This window comes from Neophocaena asiaeorientalis, unplaced genomic scaffold (assembly GCF_003031525.2).
Source record: "Neophocaena asiaeorientalis asiaeorientalis breed wild unplaced genomic scaffold, Neophocaena_asiaeorientalis_V1.1 scaffold344, whole genome shotgun sequence".
NCBI lineage: Eukaryota > Metazoa > Chordata > Mammalia > Artiodactyla > Phocoenidae > Neophocaena > Neophocaena asiaeorientalis.
Genome location: NW_020174693.1, coordinates 305614 through 333380, shown reverse-complemented (window position 1 = coordinate 333380; position 27767 = coordinate 305614). Strand labels below are relative to the sequence as shown.

Here is a 27767-nt window from a genome sequence, read left to right as displayed (position 1 = left end):
ATGTTTGTTGAACAAACACTGATTTTTACTTCATGTGGCTTTGGAAACAAATATAAAATTTACACAGAATCATCACTTTCAAGGGTCATAGACAATTCCCAGTTTTCAAGGACTGAGGGCTCTGGAGTCTCCTCAGCACTTTCAGGGCCAATGCTATACTTGGGTACCTCGAGACCTCCCTGTTGCAGGCAGCTGACACTGAATAATATTAATGTACTTGATTTCCTGAGTGCCTGCTCTGTGCTAAATCACTTCACATTCACACCTCTAGTCCTCCTGGAGACATACTGATGATGGCTATCTCGTTTTAGAGAAGACGGATGAACAATGCTCAAAGATCAACAGCCTTGCCCAGAGTTGCAGTGAGAGTGAGTGCCAGTGCCACGAATCACATCCAGGTTTGGCTGGCCCCAAATCTAGCTTTTCTCCCACCACCCCATGTTACCTCTTTGAACTGCACAGTAGATTCTATGGAAGTTTCTGTTATTTCTCTCACTTCTCTGAGGTTCATTTCCCACTCCAGCAGTGTCAAGGCCAATCACGCCCGCCAGTGACCTGCTTCCTCTAATAGGATTTCCGATGGCTGTGGCGCCATTTCAGTGTCTGCATGGTCTGCTCCTCTCTACCCAGCGAAGAGCTCCCAGGGGGCGCTGGCAGCCTGGCAGCAGGTCATTTCAGCTGCTTGTTTTTGCTGCCCTCTCAGTCCATACTGCTTATTTCAAATCTTCCTGTGGTATACCACTTACTTGCCCCGAATTCCCATTTTACCTTCCAGAAGGGAAGGTCTCAATCTCAGAGACCTGTAAGTCACAATTGTGGCAACTCTCAAAGGAGCATCAGGGAAGAGTAGAAACCTTACTGTCAGACTTACTAATTGGGATGTGTGGAAAATTCTACTGAGACTCATTTAATGAAGACTACCTTTGAACTACATATGAAGAAACAGTTTTCTGGGCCTTGAGGAGGTCCATGATAGGGATATGTGTGTAGAGAGAGAGTGAGAGAGGAACTCTAAATTAAGAAAGCAGAACTATTTCCAAGCACCAAAGCACCCCCTTGAACAGTTAATAAACCAAATCAAAATAGTGTGTGGAAAAACTGAGGCCTCAATGACAGAATCAAAACTGAATCTACTCAGAAGAGTCAGATTTGGATTCTAAGGAAGCTTTAGAAAAATCTGAACCAGCTTATTTTCCTTTTTATGTATGCCCAAGAATTATATATGATTTTTTAAAATGCCTAAATAAGTATATTAGAACTCTTTTAATAAATATAAAATAAAAATTCTACATGGATAAAATAGCAAGTGTCATAGTCAAATTGGTGTTTTTCTCTGATGTAGCTTATAAAAATATTTAAGGGTAGATTGGAAATAACTTGTATTTTTGCATCAGATAGGTTCAGTTTAAATTCTGGTTTTAACACTTTCTAGCCCTGGGATCCTGGCATGCTTTTAGGTCTCACTGACAAAGTAAAATTCGTACAATGTGGCTAATAATATGTAAAATTTATTAAATCATTACTTTCATTTGGTAAGATTTTTAAACATTTAGTTTTAGTTTTTTATTTTACTATAAAGTCAAAAAAATGTATCTCCTTAAAAAAATCTATAGTTTCTTTGCCAGTTGATTTTGTAGTTTCAATAAAGTAGCATGTATTTTACAAATAAGCTTTGCTGTCACTTAGTAGAATAAGGGGAAAAAAAAGTCCAGGAGGTTTGGTGGAGTCCAAAGTCTTGGTGGAGATTGGTAGGTTTCCCCTAAGTACTAGTGTAAATATAGCATCTGACAAGGCCTTCACTTATCTTCTTTAAGAAGGCATGGTCTGAAACAACACCATGAGTCCCAGGATTTCATAACTGAATTTTTGTTTTGGTCTGTATGGTATGGCCTGCTAGTTTCATAATAATAATTAACAGTAACACAATTTTTGGTGGGCTTGCAGGGGAGCAGAATTCCCTTCCCATTCTCCAGCGCCCCCCCCCCCATGCAACCCCGTCCTTCCCCCAAGGTTACAGTTGATTTTCCTCAGATATCTTTCACTCATTGGTCAAAGGCTGAACTAAGGACCATAGTTAAAGAATAAAATAAGATGGGAGGCCACCAGTCTGTCTGAACTCCTGACCATAGCTGATATTCAGAGCCTGATAGGAATTTTTTTTAGACCTTTTTTCCTAAGCTAAAATAAAACTATGTACCCAGAGGAAAAGAAGCAAATTGGAAGGGCAGATCAACCTATTTATCATTCAGGCTGTAATCCAGTTCTTTGGGGAACTGGAAACAACTGACTTTGTCCTGCAAATCTCTGCAAGGCTGGAGATGTGGCTCTAGAAAATGATTTAAAGCTCACCTGTCTTTTTGCCCAACCCTAAACCTCTCCTATTCTTGTAGATATTGAGATGTTAGAAATAGAACTGTCCTGAACTTAAAATTTTAAATTACCCTAGACCTCTGATAATAGGCAAATATGTGCCCAAAACTCTATCTTGGAAAAAACTTGAATACTTTCTCTATGACTTTGTAATGTAGATTTTCTACCTCCATTTTCTCTAGGAGCTAAGAGCCATTATATGAAATGTAAACATTAGGGAGAAACTTCTCATCAGAAGGGGAGAAAAGAAAATGGAGGTATTTGGAAATTGGACAAATGAGAAATCTTAAAAATCTTATTAGCAAAAAAAAAAAAAATTGATCATTTGAACAGATAAACTTAACCTTTTCCAACTGCCAGAACAAAAATTGGATCCAACTATTCTTTTATAAACTAGTGAGTTTTGTACTATTGTACCCATCTCATGACTGAATTGTTTTAAAAAACAAAACTGTAAGATTTCTTTTTGTATGTCTGCGTGTGTCTACATATGTATTTTGTAGATGTGTAATATTTTTCTACCTTTAGGTGGTACTACCAAAACTAATTTAGGAAGAGCTCTATTTAACTGGTTTAGAATTAAAGTGTTTATAAATTAAGTATTCCTAAAGTTCTCATAAATGAGAATGAACGAACTAACTAACTAACCCAAATGCTTTTCAAGTTTACATGATCTGGGAAAATACTCAGTATTAAGGCTAATTTAAATTTGTTGGCTTAATTAAAATAGGCATGTCTTAGAGCTATCAATACTAAATATAAAACATATTCTACCTGTTATCTCATGTCATCTCCATTACAAAATGTGTCAGCAAGAAAAATAACTTGTTTTGATAAATTTTTCATATCATAATTGTTGATAACAATGAATTAAATAGATGTAAGATGAGTTTCTAGGTGTAATAATTATGTTTTATGGTATGTATACTTAAAAATAGCTTTCAAAATCTTTTGGTAGTTGAAACTTTAGAATTTTGCTAAGTTAAATTAAATGATGGAAGTTTACTGAATATCCAGGTCATTTCCAAGTAAGATAAAATACTGAACATTAATTATTGAATATAGTTCATCTGTTTTTAGCGTCTTATTACAGAGGAACTGAAACGGAGCAGGACCCTGTGGGGCTCCTGGGAATGGAAGTCTTTCCATGTCCCCCCGCCCCCGTTCTTGTTTGTAGGGAATAGACTCCAGACTCCATGACCTTCCCCAAGTTCCAGAGGGAAGATTCGAACAGTTGCTAATCAGGGAAGAGAGGTGATGCAGAGACAAGGGAGGAGCAGCCAAGAAACAATAGTGAACCCTTGGGGCAGGGTCCTCGTTCCCAATCAAGGGATACACATAACAATACCTTTGAGCTCTTTACAGAACTAAAACCCCCAACAAATGGAAGATGTTAGCATTCTTCATTCCAGAGAAGACCACCTGAGGCCAGATAAAAGGAGTACAGGCCCAGCACACACCCTGATCCTTATCAGCAACCCCACCCATTGCTATAAAACTCCTCACAGAATCTCCCTGGGCTGGGACACACAGTTTTTTGTTTTTTGGTTTTTTTTGCGGTACGAGGGCCTCTCACTGTTGTGGCCTCTCCCGTTGCGGTGCACAGGCTCCGGACGCGCAGGCTCAGCGGCCATGGCTCATGAGCCCAGCCACTCCGCGGCATGTGGGATCTTCCCGGACCGGGGCACGAACCCTCGTCCCCTGCATCGGCAGGCAGACTCTCAACCATTGTGCCACCAGGGAAGCCCGGACACACAGTTTTGAGGGGCACGAGCCTGCTGTGTCCCCCTTTGCCTGGCAAAGCAATAAAGCTATTCTTTTCTACTTCACCCTAAACTCTGTCTCTGAGATTCAGTTTGGCACTGGTGCACAGAGGCTGAGTTTTCAGCGTCAGTGTGGCCATGTGATTAAGTTCTGTCCAGTGGCACATGAAGGGAAATGAAGTGTCCAACTTTGGGTCCTGACCTTAAAATAAAGATGCAGTCCTTTTCCCTGCTCATTGTTGGAATGTGGATGGGATGGTGAAAGCTGGAGACATTATCTCAGGTCAAAGGTGAAAACTATATGTTAAAGTTGGCAGAACAGATAGAAAGAACATGGGCTATGATGATTTTGGAGTTGCCATATCACCTTAGATGACTGATCTAGCCTTTAATGTGAAAGGGAAGTAAATTTTATCTTGTTTAAGCCACTATGAATTTGGGTCTCTGTTACAGAAGCCAAAAAAGCTATGTTATTAGCCTCTCCACCCTCATGGTCCTGTCCCTCTCATCCTCCCCTCTCCCTAAACAACATGACTCACTCTACCCAGTGCAGCAGTCTTATAAAGGGGATTCTCTGAGCTTCTATCATGAGAACCTGCTAAATTTTCTTGAACTCTTGATGCCTTGGAGTTACTAGTTCTCCTCCCTGGTGAACAGAGTCCAAACCTAAAGCTGGGCTCCAATACTTATATAAATTGTTTCTCAAAATCTGGTTCATGTTCATTTCGATTACCTGAATTCTGCTACGTTTCCTTTCTCCTCTTAGTATCTTCAACTTCCTTAAGATGGACTTAATACTGACTATAACCTTAGGTTGCTTTTTCCTTTCCTTGACCATGTGATCCTTTTTGTTCATCATCTACCACTATAAAGTCCACAGACAGCTGTTTCTATAGCCCTAGAAAATAGACCTGTTCCCTGGTTCCAATCTCTCCCTGCTTTGCACTGAGCTCTTCAGCCGAAGATGACTGGAAGTTTGCCAAAGCATATCAGTATTCATAATGTTGAATGATTACGTGCAAGTGGCACTTTTTTCCTTATGACAGCTCTAAAAAAGTTTTCTCCATTATACAGATGAGAAAACTGAGGCTTTGGGCAAGTTACTTAATCTCTCTGCTCCTCTGTTTTGTAGTCTATATAAAGTGAAGGTAATAACCATCTCATAGAGTATTTGTGAGGATTTGTGACTTAATATAAGTAAGGTGCTTAGAACAGTGACTGGCTCATATTAAGTGCTTCCTAAAAAGTTAATTATTTCTCTTATAATTAAGAGTTAGTAAGAGTCCCGTGAAACCTGATGCAAAATACCATAGCATGTGAAAGGTCCGTGAGTACTTGCACCTCCTAGGCATTTTCTGGCCCATGTATGTGAACACATGTATGTAAACATGAAATCACATGAAAACATTGTACTTAGTAGTGTGATTCCTCTAACTCAACTTGACTGAAAAATATAGAAGATCATGTGGAAATGTCCCGAGTAATCAGATGACTCTCAAGGAAGAGAATCCCCATGAGAGATCTGGGGATTACAGAGAGTTACAGGCAGAATGAGTTAACGAATGAATTATGAATGAGTTACCACTGAAGAGTCACTGTGGGTTAATGTTCTGATCAGCTTGACTAAACTTTAGACACGTTTCTTCCTATAAGCCCCAATCTCCCTTTTCTTGGAGCACTTGCTTTAGAAAACTCAAAATTTTAAGTTCTTTCTCTGCCCCTTTGGGATGTAAATCTTCTCCCAGTCTCCCAGTTATTCACTGCAGCATTGTTTATAATAACAGCATACTGTAAACAATCCCTATCAATAGGGAGACAGTTAAATAAATTGTGCTACATTCATACAACTAAGTACCAGGAAGTATTCTATGTTCTGTTATGGAATAATCTCCATTAATTTAAATTAATGGGTTAAATAAAAAGTAAGAGGAAGAACAGTGTGTAGAATATGCTACTATTTGTAAAACAGCTTAAAATAGAGGGATAAAATGGGGGAAAGAATACATATATATTTCAAATTAAAATCTTCAGGAAGAAAATTTCTCAGCATTAAAAAAAAAGTAAAAATGATGAATTTTAAGAGTTTTCTTCAGTCTGAAATCTTAAAACTGAGAATACAGGTGATCAGTAAAGAAATTCAGGATATAAAGATCACACAGGTTTAAGGAAACCATAGTTAGCACACAGGAATTTGAATAAGCCTGGCATATCCCCATGTCTTTGTATCACTGTACCAAAAATGTGCATAAAACCACATTTGACTCAGGAATACATGAGCAGATAAAATATATCTTAACTTAAATTTGTATTAGAGATACCAAACCTAAGCACACTGAAATTCTCTTACTTGACATCTCATAATTTGAAATGTTCCATTTAATCCTTTTCCAAATCTAGACTATGTCTGATGTTTATTTAAGATAGGAACTCATGCTCAGATATTCCCAAATGGAACAGAGGCTCTATATCTTTCTCTGAGAGACTTTGGTGATATTTTTAGCACTAATCATGCCTATGGAAACTTTCAACTCTGGAAATTCAAAGTCTGGAGTACTCTCAAGAGTTTGGAAAATCTTTTTTTAAACTGGTAATTTTTCATTAATGTTTACATTTCCTTTGCCTACCAGCTTTTATCCTCCCTCAAGATGGATATGTGTTTGTACACATATATCTACACACACATACATATACATATACATATGGAAGAGATTGAAAACAAAACATTTTCTTTTAAAGTGTATTTTCAGTTAGAACACTCCCTAACACCATACACAAAAAGAAACTCAAAATGGATTAAAGACCTAAATATAAGGCCAGACACTATAAAACTCTTAGAGGAAAACATAGGCAGAACACTGTATGACATAAATCACAGCAAGATCCTTTTTGACCCACCTCCTAGAGAAATGGAAATAAAAACAAAAATAAACAAATGGGACTTAATGAAACTTAAAAGCTTTTGCACAGCAAAGGAAAACATAAAAAAGATGAAAAGACAACCCTCAGAATGGGAGAAAATATTTGCAAACGAAGCAACTGACAGAGGATTAATCTCCAAAATTTACAAGCAGCTCATGCAGCTCAATAACAAAAAAAACAAACAACCCAATCCAAAAATGGGCAGAAGACCTAAATAGACATTTCTCCAAAGAAGACATACAGATTGCCAACGAACACATGAAAGAATGCCCAGCATCACTAATCACGAGAGAAATGCAAATCAAAACTACAGTGAGGTATCACCTCACACCCGTCAGAATGGCCATCATCAAAAAATCTACAAACAACAAATGCTGGAGAGGGTGTGGAGAAAAGGGAACCCTTTTGCACTGTTGGTGGGAATGTAAATTGATACAGCCACTATGGAGAACAGTTTGGAGGTTCCTTAAAAAACTACAAACAGAACTACCATATGACCCAGCAATCCCACTACTGGGCATATACCCTGAGAAAACCATAATTCAAAAAGAGTCATGTAGCACAATGTTCATTGCAGCTCTATTTACAATAGCCAGGATATGGAAGCAACCTAAGTGTCGACAGAAGAATGGATAAAGAAGATGTGGCACATATATACAATGGAATATTACTCATCCGTAGAAAAAAACAAAATAGAGTTTTTTGTAGTGAGGTGGATGGACCTCACTACCTAGAGTGACTTAGAGTGTCATACAGAGTGAAGTAAGTTAGAAGGAGAAAAAGAATTACTGTATGTTAACACATATATATGGAATCAAAAAAAAAAAAAGTGGTTCTGACGAACCTAGGGGCATGACAGGAATAAAGACGCAGACGTAGAGAATGGACTTGAGGACACGGGGAGGGGGAAGGGTAAGCTGGGACGAAGTGAGAGAATGGCATGGACTTATATACACTACCCAATGTAAAATAGATAGCTAGTGGGAAGCAGCCGCATAGCACAGGGAGATCAGCTTGGTGCTTTGTGACCACCTAGAGGGGTGGGATAGGGAGGGTGGGAGGGAGATGCAAGAGGGAGGAGATATGGGGATATATATATATATATATATATATATATGTATAGCTGATACACTTTGTTATAAATCAGAAACTAACACACCATTGTAAAGCAATTATACTCCAATAAAGATGTTATAAAAAAAAATAAAGTGTATTTGCTTTTTTCCTGCAAGAGGCCTCATTTTTTCCATCAGACTCTCAAAGCAATTGGTGACTTAAAAGGGTTAAATATCAGTAAACAATGGACATTCAAACAGACACTCCTTCCCATTTTCCTGTAGCTAAAACCTGTGTCTAGACTGTCAATTTCCCTTGGGTCTAGATGACTGTGACAGCAGCATATCTGGCCTGCCTGCCTTCAGGCTCTCTAAGCTCCATATTATAACCAGTTGCCAGCATAACCATTTAAAAAATAATTTACTGCCTACGCTATCAAATTTGTTGAGGAGAGTTTGACTGTAGGTTGAAACACAATCAAACTGTCAATAATTACGCTGTAACCAGGCATATGCAAACATACTTGATCTTAGTTCACTGTCCTGGAATTTCTTCCTGTTCCTGTTTTTATTAGTGGGGGAAATGGCCTTATTTATTTTGCTCATAAAGTAAACAAATTTTTCTTTAATATATAAAAATGAACTAGAAAATCTATTTTACTGGTCACTTCAAGAAGAAAAGCCCATTTATTTATTTTAAGAAACCTTCTAGAGGGGGAATGGTCTATGTGTGGATATAAAGCAACTATTTTATTGAGTGCTTATAAACTACATTCAGTTGCCTGGAGAGAAGAATGAACACAGTGACCTCTAATTTAAAAGTTGAAGAGCTTTCTAGAAAGGTAACATCATAATAACTAACAGACCTTTACAGTTTACAAGTACTTTCATATAAATTATCTCATTTGATTATAACAAGAAGTAAGAAATTTATTATTATTCTCATTTTAAAGAATAACATAACGAAGGCTCAGAATGATGAAGTAATTGTCCAAGGTCACACAACCAGTAAGGGATGGAACTGGGACTCTTACATTTTCTGTTGCCATATTTCATACTCTTTCACATACGATGAGTAGCTCTCCAACCTCACTGTCACATAAAATTTTAGATAGTGCTTGTAATTTTATTACATACTCCTCAAATCCTGATACTCGTCATTAACACATAGAACAGGTTAAAAAAAGCGGGCATTTTTTGAAAGGGTAAGAAAAAACAACATTGATATTCTAGAACATGTGCTTGTTTATATCATGGAGGCAGCTAGAACTCCCCAGTAGAAAGGTCTGTACAGAGGTACTACCTTATCACTGTACACCTGGCTATGTATAAGTCATAGGTAGAATACTCCCCCCTTTTCCTGCATTCTAATGAAAGCATTGTTCCTAATCTAGTTGTATATCTTTTATAAAATGACGCACGGGGGAAATTCCTTCTAGAGCTTCAAGGTAAGAAAGAGTTCTTTTCTCTACAAGCCTTGAAAATATGCCTTATAATGACAGTTTTGTAGCCCACTTTTGTCTTGGTTGCCAAGAAACTCAGAGGCAAGTTGTATGCTTTGTCTCAATCATTTTCCTTCATTTAGGTTTTTTGGAATATTTTCTCTTTTTTCCCTTAAGATTTTTTTTTCTCTTTTAAACTATCTAGTTCACTTTTGCTATTGTTTTTTGTTTTTTTTTAATTTATTTATTTAGTTTTGGCTGTGTTGGGTTCGTTTCTGTGCGAGGGCTTTCTCCAGTTGTGGCGAGCAGAGGCCACTCTTCATTACGGTGCGCGGGCCTCTCACTGTCACGGCCTTTCCCATTGTGGAGCACAGGCTCCAGACGCACAGGCTCAGTAGTTGTGGCTCACGGGCTTAGTTGCTCTGTGGCATGTGGGATCTTCCCAGACCAGGGCTTGAACCCGTGTCCCCTGCATTGGCAGACAGATTCTTAACCACTGTGCCACCAGGGAAGCCCTGCTATTGTTTTAATGGGGTTTTGTTTTACTAAAATTATATATTCTATCATAAGTCTTCTCAAGTCTTTTTTGAAGATACGCAGCATGTAAATATACAGAATCCTACTCTAAGTAACACTAGGAAGACTACAAGCACTTATTCCACTGAAAAAAGAACAAGAGTACATACCAGGTACAAATGGTTTATTTAAATGCTTGAGAAGCTCACATAGAAGAAATTTTTGTTGTGAATGCACAGGGTAATAGAGTCCTGTTTTCTTTCCTTTATTTTTGTCTTCTATTATGGTAAGAACATTTAACATGAAATCTACCCTCCCTTAAAATTTTTTTAAGTGCACAATACAATATTGTTAACTATAGGCACAATGCTGTAAAGCAGACCTCTACAATTTACACATCTTGGATAACTAACATTTTATACTCCTTAAACAGCAACTGCCCATTTCCCCCTGCCCCCAGCTGGCAACCACCATTCTACCCTCTGTTTCTATGAGTTTGACTATTTTAGATACCTCTTATGCTATAGATTGAAGGTTTGTGCCCTCCAGAATTCATATATTGAAATCTAATCCCAGTGTGATGGTATCTGGAGGTGGAGCCTTTAGGAAGTTATCAGGTCATGACGGCAGAGCCCCCATGAATGGGATTAGTGCCCTTGTAAAAGAGACTGGAGCTCCCTTGCCCCTTTCTGCCATGTGAAGGCACAGCAAAAGGACAGTTGCATGAACTGGGAAGCAGGCTTTCACCAGACACTCAATCTGCCGGCACCACGATCTTGGACTTCCTGCCTCTAGAACTGTGAGAAATAAATTCCTGTTGTCTATAAGTCACCCAGTCTATAGTATTCTGTTAGAGCAGCCTGAACGGACTAAGACATTAAAAAATTGGTATTGCAATATTTGTCCTTCTGTGACTGGCTTATTTTACTCAGCATAACGCCCTCCAGGCCAACAGGTTCATGAAAAGATGCTCAATATCACTTATCAGGGAAATGCAAATCAAAACTACAATGAGATATCACCTCACATCCATTAGGATGGCTATTATCAAAAAGAAGAAAGATAAGTGTTGGTGAGGATGTGAAGAAACTGGAACCCTTGTACAGTGTTGGTGGGAATGTAAAATGGTACAGCTGCTATGAAAAACAGCATAGAAGTTCCTCAAGATATTAAAAGTATCAATAGAACTACCACATGATAACAGCAATCCCACTTCTGGGTATTTATCCAAAAGAATTGAAATCAGAATCTCAGCAGGTATCTGAACTCTCATGTTCATTGTACCATTATTCACAATAGCCAAGATGCCGAAACAAACTAAATGTCCATCGATGGGTCAATGGATAGAGAAAATGAGGTAAGGAATTCTTCTTCTATTCTTATAATAAAGGTTCAGTGTCACTACAACAAGCATTTCATATGTCAGCAACTGTAAGTGTTAAGGTATTTGGTACTGTATGTTAAAAAATACACTTTAGTATTTCACTTATGTTTTATAATTACGCACATTTGGTGTGATATGAAGAGATAATGGTGGAATTTTCTAAGGAAATTCTTGGTTGATACAGAACTGCATCAGACATGGATACAGAAATCAATCTGTATATATCTCACATATGTAATTATGTCACATATTCAATTCTGATTATTTTAGGAATACAATCCACATGTCACATACACATACATACAAGTATATACACATTTTTCAAAGCAATGGCTACACAGAGAAAATCTCTAAGTATATAGTCTAAGGAACAATACTGAGGAAACACCCTTTATGGTCAAATTAACTCTAAAAGAGGAAAAGGAAACTGGCTGAGAAGTTAAAAGGTGAACCGAGACAGGTCTAAGAAATTTTTAGTACTGTCAAATAAAAACAAATCCATACTTAGGCAAGGAGAGACTTAAAAAGACTTACAGTAGGGAGAACGCTCCTCCCTTAGGGTTTTAGGCATTCCAAAGCCAAACAGAAAAAGGGCTTTGCTTTTATAGGGAGAGGTAAGCAGGACTAGCAGGAATGTTGAAGGGAAATAGAGCAAGCTGGTGGGGCTGAGCAGACAGCATGAGCAGGGTGGTATAAGAGGAAAAGTTTCTGTGGTCAGCTGATTTGGAATCAACTATTAACGAAAAACGGTCTGCATTTTAGTGCCTGCTTAGATTTGGGGGCAAGCCAAAGTTCAGGAACCTGTGTGTGTGGGGGGTGTTGCCTGACCAGTTGGCTCAAGCCAAGTCGGTGGGTAAGAAATGGGCAACGGTGAGAACTGGGTCCGTACCTGCAACCTAATGAAAGTATACACTATTGAAATACTAACTACTTTTTTGCCATAAAGATTCTTAGAAGAAGCTTAGTGGATTCAAGAAGCAGGCAAAGTACAGTTATCAGAAATTCTGCATTTATTCCCATTCACATCACTAAAATGCATATGATTTCGGCTAGTCATTTAAGTCTCCTATAAATCAACATAAGGTTTTTATTTATTTATTTTTTGTTTTGGAAAATGCATTTAATACTCATAAAAGATACGTTATTGATGTTCGTACCTAATCAGCTTATTATTATTATTTTAAATGAATAAACACATTTAAAATTTTTACTTTTAACTCAGTGTTTTACAATAAATATCCATAGATATGGCCCACATAAACAAAATCTTCTCAGGGTCCCCAATAGTTTTTAACACGATAAAGGGGTCCCAACACCAGAAAGTTCAAGAACTACTGCGCTAGGCCAGTGGAACCACACAGAGTATTCCAAACTGTCATGTTCTCTCTCTCCTTCTCCTTCAGGTTTCTTTTTTTTTTTTTCTTTTTATTGGAGTATAACTGCTTAACAATGGTGTGTCAGTTTCTGCGTTATAACAAAGTGAATCACATATCATATAAATATATCCCCATATCTCTTCCCTCTTGCATCTCCCTCCCTCCCACCCTCCCTATCCCACCCCTCTAGGTGGTCACAAAGCACTGAGCTGATCTCCCTGTGCTATGCGGCTGCTTCCCACTAGCTATTGGTTTTACATTTGGTAGTGTATATATGTCCATGCCACTGTCTCATTTCGTCCCAGCTTTCCCATCCCCGCATCCTCAAGTCCATTATGAAGTAGGTCTGCATCTTTATTCCAGTCCTGCCCCTAGGTTCTTCATTACCATTTTTTTTTTTAGACTCCATATATATGTGTTAACATACAGTAATTGTTTTTCTCTTTCTGACTTACTTCACTCTGTATGACAGACTCTAGGTCCATCCACCTCACTACAAATAACTCAGTTTCGTTTCTTTTTATGGCTGAGTAATATTCCACTTACACATGTGCCACATCTTCTTTATCCATTCATTTGTCGATGGACACTTAGGTTGCGTCCATGTACTGGCTATTGTAAATAAAGCTGCAACGAAGAGTGTGTTACATGTATTCTTTTACATGTACCTGTCCAGTTTTCCCAGCACCACTTATTGAAGAGGCTGTCTTTCTACACTGCATATTCTTGCCTCCTTTATCGAAAAAAAAAAGTGACCATAAGTGTGTGGGTTTATCTCTGGGCTTTCTATCCTGTTCCATTGATCTATATTACTGTTTTTGTGCCAGTACCACACTGTCTTGATTACTGTAGCTTTGTAGTATAGTCTGAAGTCAGGGAGCCTGATTCCTCCAGCTTTGTATTTCTTTCTCAAGATTGCTTTGACTATTCACGGTCTTTTGTGTTTCCATACAAATTGTGAACTTTTGTGTTCTAGTTCTGTGAAAAATGCCAGTGGTAGTTTGATAGGGATTGCACTGAATCTGTAGATTGCTTTGGGTAGTAGAGTCAATTTCACAATGTTGATTCTTCAAATCCAAGAACATGGTATATGTCTCTCCATCTGTTTGTATTATCTTTAATTTCTTTCATCAGTGTCTTATAGTTTTCTGCATACAGGTCTTTTGTCTCAATAAGTAGGTTTATTCCTAGGTATTTTATTCTTTTTGTTGCAATGCTAAATGGGAGTGTTTCCTTAAGTTCACACTTTCAGATTTTTCATCATTAGTTTATAGGAATGCAAGAGATTTCTGTGCATTAATTTTGTATCCTGCTACTTTACCAAATTCATTGATTAGCTCTAGTATTTTTCTGGTAGCATCTTTAGGATTCTCTATGTAGAGTATCATGTAATCTGCAAAGAGTGACAGCTTTACTTCTTCTTTTTTGATTTGGATTCCTTTCATTTCTTTTTCTTCTCTGACTGCTGTGGCTGAAACTTCCAAAACTCTGTAGAATAATAGTGGTGAGAATGGGCAACATTGTCTTGTTCCTGATCTTAGTGGAAATTGTTTCAGTTTTTCACCATTGAGAACGATGTTGGCTGTGGGTTTGTCAGATATGGCCTTTATTATGTTGAGGAGAGCTCCGTCTACACCTACTTTCTGGAGGGTTTTTATCATAAATGGGTATTGAATTTTGTCAAAAGCTTTTTCTGCATCTATTGAGATGATCATATGGTTTTTATCCTTCAGTTTGTTAAAATAGTGTATCACATTGATTGATTTGCATATATTGAAGAATCCTTGCATTCCTGGGATAAACCCACTTGATTATGCTGTATGATCCTTTTAATGTGCTGTTGGATTCTGTTTGCTAATATCTTGTTGAGGATTTTTGCAAGAATGTTCATCAGTGATATTGGCTTGTAGTTTTGTTTCTTTGTGACATCCCTGTCTGGTTTTGCTATCAGGGTGATGGTGGCCTCATAGAATGACTTTGGGAGTATTCTTCTCTCTGCTATATTTTCAAAGAGTTTGAGAAGGATAGGTGTTAGCTCTTCTCTAAATGTTTGACAGAATTTTTCTGTAAAGCTATCTGGTCCTGTGCTTTTGTTTGCTGGAAGATTTTTAATCACAGTTTCAATTTCAGTGCTTGTGATTGGTCTGTTCATATTTTCTCTTTCTGCCTGGTTCAGTCTCAGAAGGTTGTGCTTTTCTAAGAATTTGTCCATTTCTTCCAGGTTGTCCATTTTATTGGCATATAGTTGCTTGTAGTAATCTCTCAGTGTCAGTTGTTACTTCTCCTTTTTCATTTCTAATTCTATTGATTTGAGTCTTCTCCCTTTTTTTCTTGATGAGTCTGGCTAATGGTTTATCAATTTTGTTTACCTTCTCAAAGAGCCAGCTTTTAGTTTTATTGATCTTTGCTATCATTGCCTTCATTTCTTTTTCATTTATTTCTGATGTGATCTTTATGATTTTTTCCTTCTGCTAACTTTGGGGGTTTTTTGTTCTTTCTCTAATTGCTTTAGATGCAAGGTTAGGTTGTTTATTTGAGATGTTTCCTGTTTCTTAAGGTAGGATTGTATTGCTATAAACTTCCCTCTTAGAACTGCTTTTGCTGCATCCCATAGGTTTTGGGTCATAGTGTTTTCATTGTCATTTGTTTTTAGGTATTTTCTTTATTTCCTCTTTGATTTTTTCAGTGATCTCTTGGTTATTAAGTAGTGTACTGTTTAGCCTCCAAGTGTTTTATTTTTTCACAGATTTCTTCCTGTAATTGATATCTAGTCTCATAGCATTGTGGTCGGAAAGATACTTAATATGATTTCAATTTTCTTAAATTTACCAAGGCTTGATTTGTGACCCAAGATATGATCTCTCCTGGAGAATGTTCCATGAGTACTTGAAAAGAAAGTTTATTATGTTTTTTTTCGATGGAATGTCCCATAAATATCAATTAAGTCCATCTTGTTTAATGTATCATTTAAAGCTTGTGTTTCCTTATTTATTTTCATTTTGGATGATCTGTCCATTGGTGAAAGTGGGGTGTTAAGTTCCCCTACTATGATTGTGTTACCTTCGATTTCCCCTTTTATGGTTGTTAGTAGTTGCCTTATGTATTGAGGTCCTCCTATGTTGGGTGTATAGATATTTACAATTGTTATATCTTCTTCTTGGATTGGTCCCTTGATCATTATGTGGTGTCCTTCTTTGTCTCTTGTAATAGTCATTATTTTAAAATTATGTTGACTGATATAAGAATTGCTACTCCAGCTTTCTTTTGATTTCCATTTGCATGGAATATCTTTGGCATTGAGATGGGGATCTCTAGGAGATTTTCGCCATTTGATATTACTTGGAGCTGGGAAGTCTCTGGTGGACCAATGTCCTGAACTCGGCTCTCCCATCTCAGAGGCACAGGCCTGATGACTGGCCAAAGCACCAAGAGCCTGTCATCCACACGTCTCAGAATAAAAGGGAGAAAGAAAGAAAGAAAGAAAGAAAGAGGAATATAAAATAAAATAACATTATTAAAATAAAAAATAATTAAAAATTTAAAAAGTAATTTAAAAAAAGAAAGAAAGAGAGCAACCAAACCAAAAAACAAATCTACCAATGATAACAAGCACTAAAAACTATACTAAAAAAAAAAGTACAGACAGAACACTAGGACAAATGAAATGGTAAAAGCAAAGCTATATAGACAAAATCACACACAGAAGTATACACATACACACTCACAAAAATAGAAGAAGGAAAAAATATATTGTTGCTCCCAAAGTCCACTGCCTCAGTTTGGGATGATTCGTTGTCGATTCAGGTATTCCACAGATGCAGGGTACATCAAGTTGATTGTGGAGATTTAATCGGCTGCTCCTGAGGCTGCTGGGAGAGATTTCCCTTTCTCTTCTTTGTTGGCACAGCTCCTGGGGTTCAGCTTTGGATTTGGCCCCACCTCTGCGTGGAGGTCACATGAGGGTGTCTGTTTCCCGCCGAGACAGGACGGGGTTAACGTAGCAGCTGATTCAGGGGCTCTGGCTCACTCAGGCCGGGGAAAGGAAGGGTACGGAATGCTTGTCAAGCCTGTGGCGGCCGAGGCCGGCATGACCTTGCACCAGCCTGAGGCATGCTGTGCGGAAGTTCTCCCAGGGAAGTCGTCCCTCGATCACGGGACCCTGGCAGTGGCGGGCTGCACAGGCTCCCAGGAGGGTAGGTGTGGACAGTGACCTCTGCTTGCACACAGGCTTCTTGGTGGCGGCAGCAGCAGCCTTAGCATATACCATGCCCGTCTATGGGGTCCGTGCTGATAGCTGCGGCTTGCACCCCTCTCTGGAGCTCCTTGAAGTGGCACTCTTCTTAATCCCCTCTCCTCACGCACCAGGAAACAAAGACGCAAGAAAAAGTCTCTTGCCTCTTCGCCAGCTCCAGACTTTTTCCCCAACTGCCTCCCAACTAGCAGTGGCGCACTAGACCCCTTCAGGCTGTGTTCACGCAGCCAACCCCAGTCCTCTCCCGGGGACCGACCTCCAAAGCCTGAGCCTCAGCTCCCAGCCCCCGCCCGCCCTGGCAGTTGAGCAGACAAGCCTCTCGGGCTGGTGAGTGCCAGTCGGCACCGATCCTCTGTGTGGGAATCTCTCCACTTTGCCCTCTGCACCCCTGTTGTTGTGCTCTCCTCCGTGGCTCCGAAGCTCCCCCGCTCTGCCACCCTCAGTCTCCGCCCACGAAGGGGCTTCTAGTGTGTGGAAACCTTTCCTCCTTCACCGCTCCCTTCCACTGGTGCGGGTCCAGTCCCTATTCTTTTGTCTCTGCATTTTCTTTTTTCTTTTGCCCTACCCAGGTATGTGGGGTGTTTTTTGCCTTTTGGGAGCTCTAAGGTCTTCTGCCAGCGTTCAGTAGGTGTTCTGTAGGGGTTGCTCCATATGTAGATGTATTTCTGATGTATTTGTGGGGAGGAAGGTGATCTCCATGTCTTACTCCTTCCACCATCTTGACGCTCCTCGATAAGGTTTATTAAAAGAGCTGAGATGCTTCGTAGAAAGTCACTTTTGCATATAAAAACAAAGAACTTAAATATCTTACACACCTCTATCAATTAAAATACGCATTTATTACATTAATATATTTTAAAAGCAATGTAAATTGAGGATCTGGCAATATTCCTAGAAGAATCTAGTTGAAATACACATAGTTGAGATTTATTGATCATTTGTCCTTAAGAAATTAAGTGGAAAGTTTTAAAGAAGGACACTCTGCCAAAGAATAACCCATAAAACAAAAGATAAAAGCATGAGTCATAGAATTATAGAGTTGGAAAAGATACAGTCCTACCATTTATTTTCAAATTAAGAAACTTAGGTCCATTGTGAGGTGTTATTTTCGAAGTCACACAGCAAGTTAGTTCAGTGGTGGGAGTAGTAATCAGATCAGAACTCTCTTCCTCACTGACGGTGAACTTCACCAATGCAATTTTGTTTCACAGATTATAAAAATAAGGTAAAGCCATGATTGTTGTTAAATGAGAAGAAGCTGCAGAGAAATGTATATAGCTTGATCTCATATTTTTAAAACATAAGCAACATCTACCTATTATCTATCATCTATCATCTTTCTGTTTGTAATTGCATGAAGGAAACTGAAGAAAAGCGCAAGTATATACTCCATGTTAACATTGGATATTCATAGGAGTGATAAAGCAAGGAGGTAAGAAAAAAAGTAAGAAAACAGAGTTTTCTGAAATGGTAACATGAAAATGAAGATTGCAAAATTCTATGTATAAAATTATTAATACATAAAAATTGACTGTGTACATAGACAAAGGCTAGAAGGTCACTAGAATATGTACACAGACCAGGACATGGACAAAAGAAAAAAAATCATTTGATCGGGGTTGGGTTATGGATATATTAAAAATTTGTGTTGTCATTTAAAAATAGTTTTTGCAGTAACAAAAACTAAAAATAAATCAAATGAATCCCCTTTCTGCAACCACTGAAACACACCTATTTTAACTTAGAACTAATAAAAAGACTTAATCACGTATTCAATAAGGTGTTCACTTGGCAAAATTTAATCACCACTGATGGCTATAACATTTATATGTTTTACATATAAGTGTTTATGTATATGTGTTTGCATATTTGTGACTGCATAAATTTCAATTTGTTTACCATTTTATTTATTTACTAAATTGGCATATACTTTCTTCTAGTGAATGATGTAGACAATGAAAATATAAGTAATGTACACTCACTCTAAAAATTTCGGAAAATTTAGGAGAGCAGAAAATAAAAATCACTGATAGTCTCACCCAGTGATATTCACAGTTAATTTTTTTGCATATGTCCTTCCAGATGTTTTTCATGCATGTGTATTAAAAAATGGGATATAATTCACTTGGTTATCTACTTTTTTCACTTAGTAGTATATTATGGCTATATTTCCATGGTAGTAAATATAGATACAATGTCATTTTTAATTAGCTATTTAACATTTCATCATAAGGAATTACAGTAACTCATTTTACAAATTTTCTATTAATGGTGATTTGGTTTGATTCTATTTCTTAAATGATCATAAACAATGTTGATATGAACATCTTTATATACACATATTTTGCTCTTGTTCTGTTGTTTCCTTAGGATACATTCATAAAAGTAATATTGCTGGGTACCACTGTTCTTAAATTTATATAACTCTCTAGAAGTTTATACTTAAGTATCAAAAATACTGGTAGATGAGAAGCCCTTTGTTACCACAATAGTGTATCATAGAAACAACCAGTATAAGCTATGAAGTTTTTCTCATGGGTAAGTGACCCATGTTTATCACTTCATCCTTCATTGTATTTTAGGAAAACAAATTTGTATCTAAAAGTAATCATTATGATGATCCATAACTTATGAAGGCCTGTTGTCTATATTTCAAATTACTCCCAGTTATTTTTACTTCCGACTGTCTTACAAGTATGAGGTTGTTAATGGTGGACTTTGTAAAATGCACTGACATTTATATAGGAGTCATGCAACTAGTATTTTTAAAGTGTCTATAAAGGAGACTCTTTGCACTGTTTTTCAGCTTAATGGTGAATGGGCAAGGGGCTATGGTCTATCAAAAATATCAGCCATACCCTGAAGATACTCATAATATATTAGAAATAATGGGCCACTATCCATCCTTTGTTTCACTGGAAATTTTTTTAAGAGAAAAATGGATAGAAGGGACTTGAAAAAATGAGTTTTTAACAATTTGAGCTTCCCAGTGATAGAATACATTGTCTCTGGAAGTAGTGAGCAAATGTTGATTGATCATATATGAAAGATGTTATAGAAAGTATTTCAGTATAACTACAGTAGAAGATGGCACTTGCTCACCTCTCTAGGCCTCTTCTAGAAGGTTAAATATTCCGTTGAATAGAAAAAGTTTACCAGTTCTAACTATTGATACATCATAGGCAAATATTAGGCCACAGAATAACACCCAACTATTTTATACTTAAGAGAAAACAAATTTCACATATGAATATTACTTGTAATTTCAAAACCAGAGAATCTCAGCCATATTTTAGTGATCAAAATCTTTATTATGTAGGTTATTTTCGTTTTTAATGACTATTTGGAATAGTCATTAAAAGATGTTAAATAAATTTTAGTGTCTGTTGTGCTAAAGACACAATTGTTTGGTTGATTAAACACTATCTCTTGATAAAGATTAGTTAACTCATGCTAGCCTAATGATTACTGTACCTCACACTGTTACATGGTTATTCTATTATTAAGGAGTTTCTTAGATTTAATCTATCTGAAAAAAAACCTAAGTTACTCAGTGAAGTGTTACATAAAATAATAATAAAAATTAATCCTCTCTTGATTTAGACAATAGTGTGCCTGTATGCTAACGTATGCCACTACCCACCTTCCCCAGTTGGTTCTATTAAAAATAGTGCTGTAAAAAGAAATAAAAATAAAAAATAAGTTATGCCTGTTGCAAAGCATTTCACAGAGAGGCTTTTATGTACCATTTTACAGTTCATGGAAAAAATATTACTGGAGGCAAGGAAAATTCTTCCTCTGAAAATAAGTGAAACCCAAGTCATTATTAGCATATGCGTTCACTTTCGGGAGGTAGGAGATATTCAGGCTTGTGATTCATTTAAATATATGACCATGTAGCCTGTGCTTTGGGAGGGCTTTGGGGTTTAAGCTAAAGTCTTCCATACCAATAGTTAGGCTTTGCTAAGGGAAAGTGGTTGGTTTTACATGTAAACACCTCAGTTGGCTCCCCATAGTGCATATGCTCATGAATTGAACTAAAGAGAAAGAAGCAAAGGGCTGTCTGTTGTTCTTTATAGTAACATATTTTATTGAAAGGAGTATGAACTTCTGGAAGAAACAACACTAGGTCTGAAGCAGTTGACTTTGACAAGTTACCCTTTCTTCATCTATAAAATGGGTATAATAATACCTCACCGAGTTATTTGGAGAACTGAATGCTCACAGGAGTAAACTGCATAGCATCTGGCACACAGTAAGAATGGAATACAATTCAGTTTCTTTCCTCTTTGTCATTTCTCTAATAGGGCAACTCTAGGAAACTGTAAATACATTTTTTTTAAAAGTGTTCTCCTAGAGTTTGAGGAATGATATTCCCATCAGCAACCTTAGCAGGAGGACAGCTATCAGCTGCATTGATGGCAAAGAACCTCCGGATGCAGATCTGAACTGTGTGAGTAAATATCAGGGGCCTGGAAGCAACCAAAACATCAGGGAGGAGCAGCTTCTGGGGCTGTGGAGATGTCTGCCGTAGCCACTTAGAAACAGACTCTCTTTGGGGAAAGGATCATGTGAACTCTCTCTGTTCCTGTAGACCAGGGAAAAGGTGGAGCTTAGCTCAGGAGGAGAGAACACTTACTCTGCCTTAGCGAGTCCCTAAATTCCTAGAAACTCTCCATGGAAGGTCTCTATGGCTATAAGGAACCCTGCACTGTAACCTGGCCCTCAGACTCTTGGAGGAAGAGAAGCAAAAGCTTAGAAAGCAGGGCTCTGGATTATTGTTAACTGCTGCTTTCAGAGCTATGTATTCTCCAGCAAATAACTTAAGAGTTGCTTTATCTATCCAATATAGACAGTGTACTCTATGGTAAAATCCTTTACAAATACTTTATAATTAAAATTTAGATGAAATTCATACATTGGCAAAAGTAGATTTTTAAAAGATAAGACTCTAGAATATTTCTCTTTGAATACAATTCAATCTTAAGTATAAGGACAAAAATCCCAGCCTCAAAAAATACCTTTTAACTAAATACTATTTTTTATATTCAGGTACCTGAGATCAATCTAATATAGTCCATATACCTAAAGTCCTTGTAGCAGGAGATGAGTGAGGCCAGTTTAGAAATAGGAGGGTGTTTATAAGATTATCAGCCACCCCTGGACTGTAAAGTCTGGGCACTTGGTTACTTTGCATATTTGCTGTTGTGTAACAATAAGCAGATCCTGTGGAGCCAATTATTGCCTCCACTTTACTTAAGTGATTCTCAATCTCATCCAGAAGATCATCAAATTGATTCTTGGAAAGTGTGACAACATGAAGTAGTTCCAATGAATATGGTAAATTTCCTAACATGAAAGTACTTCCTTGTGATACAAAGACAATGGTTAAGAAATAAAACTTCAAGAAAGACTCCACATGAAAAAAACTTAGAATATGAAGCGTATATCTTAACTACAGTTTTTACTGATCAAAAAGAAAGATTTCCCAAGTATCTTCCTGTGTGGTGTACACTCTAATTAGAAAGGTAAGTCATGCATACCTGGATAAGAAGGTAAGAGAATTTATATTTATTGATCACCTGCTATGTTTTAGGCTACAGTAGTACAATCGTATAATTTAACCTTGCAGGAGTCTTACGAGGTGGTTGTTAAAACTCTGAATTTATAGGGGAAGAAACTGAGATCTAAGAGGTCACAAAGCCACTGAGATGCAACATTGGGATCTGAAGCCAAATCTATCTAACCTTAAAATCTTTTCTCTGAAAAAATCCTATACATGGCTGTACACGATGACATAGAATGTATTATCATATCACATATACAGCACCACCAAAGAGCAGGATGTTCTACATAATACGAGGTATTGATATAACTGAATCCTACTGCCAACGCCAATTTATCTGGCATTTAAGTCTGATTTCAAGTGGGAAACCAGACGTTATGTTTGTGAAAACCATCCATTAATATTAGTCTGAGTGAGAACCTAAGGGACTGACCTAAAATAAATTCAGTAAATGTTATTTACTTTTATTTCTATCTTAGTCCTGGAGAGTTGGGGCTGCCAGATAAGTTTCAAACTACTGTATAATTGCTGAGGAAATTTTTTAAAAGAGAGAAAAATGATTTCTATGGGTGAAACTAGTTATACAATTCATAGAGACTGCTCAAACTTTGAGCTGGTTCATATTTTTAGGAATGAAGATGGAAGAGTTCCAACTCCCTTCCTGGTCCAATAAATATTTTGTTTACAAAAATACCTGAAATTGCAAATGCAAGCGCGGCGGGAGGAGGGCAAACTAAAACAATGAAACATAAGGGGCAACAGCATGGAAAATTTAATGCTGATCCTTGATCCATCATGTATCTCCACTGCTTATGATTTTAGTCTCCCAATCACCTTCTGAGGTTTTCAGCAACAAACATCATAAATGCTCATAAAACTATGCATCTGTGATGAAGCCAGTCGTAGTGCTTGGCTCAGTGGCCTTCCAAAACAAAACTGTAGATGCCGACAACACAATACTAGGTAAAGTACCATTGCCTCTTGCTCACTCTAAATTGACTTCCCATTGGTTTTATGGCACATCTCTTCCTCATTGTCAAGCAAAAAGAGAATACTCAGATTTCATAAAAATAATTTAGCACATTTAAATCAACGCATTCTAAAGGGACTTCCTTGGTGGCACAGTGGTTAAGAATCCACCTGCCAATGCAGGGTACATGGGTTTGATCCCTGGTCCGAGAAGATCCCACATGCCAAGGAGCAACTAAGCCCGTGAGCCACAACTCCTGAGCCTGCGCTCTAGAGTCTGTGAGCCACAACTACTGAGCGCGCGTGCCACAACTACTGAAGCCCGCGCGCCTAGAGCCCGTGCTCCATAAGAGAAGCCACCGCAGTGAGAAGCCCGTGCACCGCAACAAAGAGTAGCTCCTGCTCGCCGCAACTAGAGAAAGCCAGTGCACAGCAACAAAGACCCAATGCAGCCAAACGAACAAACAAACAAACATCTAGATTATCCTCTTCTCCTTGCCAGGGTAGCCTGGAGTTTTATGCTCTCTTTTAGTAATTACTCTTCTCTGGTACCATCTGACTGTCGGGCTTGTTATGACCTGCACTCTAACTGACACGCCACAATTCCAGGGAATACAGTAAATTTAACATGAAGGCTGTGAGACTAGCTGACATTGTAAAGTTCTTAAAAGAAGGGCTGATGTGTGGTTACCTTGATATGCCCACACTGTCTAAAACAGCATCTCCCTCATGATAGGGTAAGGGAGAGGTAAAATTTAATACATGTCTACATGTATCATACTCTACTTATATGCCATTGTATATGTCTCTACAACGATCCTACATTAATATCTCCATTTCTGTTGATGGGGAAACCGAGTGAGTTGCCGAAGATCAAGCAGCTAGTAAATAGCAGGACTGATATTTGAATTCACTTCTGTCTGACTTTTTATTCCACCATGTGATTTCCTGGCCACACTCAGTACCCAATACATTATTTGTGGAATGTCATCTTCACGGGGTTGTCTATCACTTCTCCAGTTCTGTCTAGTCTCGAGAGGGAAAAGCCTGCACCACTAAAGCTGTAATTCACAAATGGCCTAATGGCCAATTGGAATGCCACATGTTATGGTCAATCACTTAGTGCATAACTAGTGTGTAATTAAGAAGTGAAAATTAAGGCGCATACAGAACCAGTCTTTGTTAATAGTAATGATGCTTTGGGGACTGAGTCTTCATCTTCATTATCACTGTAGAAAAATAGTAAATAAAGGCAGTGGGTAGGATGGTGATCTGAGAGGTGAAACGAGGGTAATTTAAGGGAAAATAATCTGTGGATTTATTTATTATTAAAATGCCCTTCAAAGGCAATTTTGCCTGAGTGGCAATTTTAACATTTGTACTTATTTTCATTATAATAAAGTTTATGATATTTTTGCAATTCTATGGTACTATCTGAAGAATTTTACATTAGAATGTTCAATGTCACCTAAGTCTTCCAACAGAGAAGCATTAAATCTCTGCTTGAATATTCTCAGTAACAGGGAATTTACTATGATAAGAAAATACATTCTTACCTTCACATCAGTCAAAAATCTGCATTCCTACAGCTTTCTTGAAATTATTCTGTAAGCATATCTGAAAGAACTATATGGCAACATACATTCTTAGGCTAGTTCTCTGGATACTGGAAAAGTCCTCAATGTTTATCAGCATTTCTGTGTGAGCGAGCTAGCTACACATGCCATCAAGCTTGTGTCACTGAACAAATGCACACAATTTTGGTACTTTTTTTCATAATTTTTCAGTTTTTAAAATCTAAAACAAACACGTGTTTTAGAAAAAAAAACTGTCTAGTCTTTTAGGAAATTATCACTTAATTAACATGGAGCCCAGCCATATTAGAACAATTTAAGTTCATACTTGTCCCAGCATAGGAGCAAGGAGTGGGGTGCTCCTGTAAGGGTATCATTTAGACCTGAATATTCCCTTCATTGACTGCAACCCCAGATTTCAATGTCACTTCTTGTCTACCCAGGCCCAGTGCACCAGAAGAGAGCGCTTCTCCAACTTTCCTGTGCTTAAGTCACTTAGAGTGCTGTTTAAAAGACTCTGGTGACTATCAAAGGGCCACAAGGACTATAACTGTTTACCCTATGATATATTTAGGCCTCTCTCCTGCAGACCTTAATCTTATCATCTCTACAGAAACATCAGCTATCACTACTAACTTAAAGTTTTAAATGACCTTCCACTCTTGAGCTTTAATTATAGGGAAGAAAACAATACTTTGTAAGGGTGATTGCAGAACCGACTATTTGTGAGACATGCTGCTAGGTATTCTGGGATACAAGAAGATGAATAACACACAGTTCTTGCCATACTGGAGCTTACAATTTAGGAGAAGTTGTTAATCACTTTGGCCAGGATGAATGGGACGTTTCACGGAATGAGAAATAGTAGTGTGTTGTTACCATGCTCTAGAACACTTTGAATTGCTTCATACTTAGCTCTACATAAAGTTGGAACTTCATTAATGTTAACTGGCATAGTAAAATAGCACATGGGGAAAAAATCTCTCAATTTGCTAAATCAGTATAATTGATGTTGTTTAGAGGTTATAGTTGTTTGATATGAATGGAAAAAAACAATTTGTAGCTACTATTGTTATGGTAAAACATGAAATTATCTATAGACTCCTATCATTTCATAGCTAGTTCTTGAGCACATTTATTCCTTACAACATAGAGGAGAGGTTTCCTTACTTGTGTTCTCACCATTAATTTCTTCAAGTCCGCTGTTAATTCCAACATCTATGGAACTCATTATTTTGTCAATCTGTGAGAAACAAAAACCATATAAAGGAATTATTACATTCACTTATAGTGTTGCACTTTTATTTATTTTTTATTTAAAAATTTTTAATTTATTTTTATTTTTTATACAAAATTTAAAAGTTAGTTTCCATTTACAGTGATTACAAAATATTGGCTATATTCCCTGTGTTGTACAATACATCCTTGAGCCTATCTTACAGCCAATAGTTTGTACCTCTTAATCCCCCACCCTATATTGCCCCTCTCCCCTGCCACTGGTAACCACTAGTTTGATTTCTATATCTGTGAGTCTGCTTCTTTTTTGTTATAGTCACTAGTTTGTTATGTTTTTTAGATTCCATATATATGTGATATAATAGAGTATTTGTCTTTCTCTGTCTGACTCATTTCACTTAGCATACAGCATTGCATTTTAAAATACTTTCATATGCCAGAAGCATATATGCTTTTTTTTTCCAGAAGCATATATTCTTGATATTATTACCATTGCAATACAACAATTAAGAGACCGACAGAGAAGGGTTTAAAGGGAGGCAGACATCTTTTGAAATGCTTTTAGAAATACAAATTATATTTCCCTTTCTTAAACTTTCAAAATCAGCTTGCCTTTTCTTTGTATTTCCTAAAATGAACTTTGTTTGGACCTACATGGGTCAGTAAGTTAGAAATTGTGTATTCTTTAAACTCAGATGGGGAAGGAGCTGAGGATAAATTCACGTGACAATGTCTACCCTCTCGGGCATACTTCCTCTTCTGTCTGAGAGCGTGCATCTCATCTGACCAGTGAAGCATGACCATTGGAACCAAGTTCTTGTTAAATGGCTTAACCAGACACAAGCTGATTTGTAGCATGTAATCACAAGAATCTAGGCATGGAGACAACTTGATGCTAAGAGGTAAGTTAAAGGTTAATTAATCCTGCCTTGTTCCAAAAAGGATCTCCAGATGTTATTCACAGAGTTAATAAATATAAGAAATGGATAGATCTGAATAAACTATCAATCTACTACTATGGAATGTACAGGAAGATATGACTGTCAGAGCTTTAGCTATTCATGGTTTAATCCCTCTCCTCATCATCCTAGCAACCTTAGGAAGACAGCAGGTTTCAGAAAGGACAGTGAGCATTACTTAAAGGTCCCATTTTGTTCACCCTGAAACAGGTGCAGAGAGATTAAGTGATTTTCTCTAACAGCTCAATTCAGAATGTCAATACCAGAACCATTTCCATTTCTAGTTCTCAGAATACTATAGTGACCTACTGTGCTTCAAAACCTAATTCAACCAGCACAATCTTCTGAGAGACAAAATGTGACATGTTAGAATGAAATGCCAAGGA

At 37.5% G+C, this 27767-nt stretch overlaps 1 protein-coding gene across 1 annotated transcript in view; it reads right to left on the bottom strand.

Annotated features, from left to right (window-relative positions):
* Positions 1 to 27767, bottom strand: part of ANKS1B (ankyrin repeat and sterile alpha motif domain containing 1B) — a 711904-nt gene that overhangs the window by 437837 nt on the left and 246300 nt on the right. The window contains exon 5 of the mRNA XM_024758913.1: positions 26369 to 26429. Coding sequence (XP_024614681.1) covers positions 26369 to 26429 — 61 coding nt within the window. The remainder of the gene's footprint in view (positions 1 to 26368; positions 26430 to 27767) is intronic.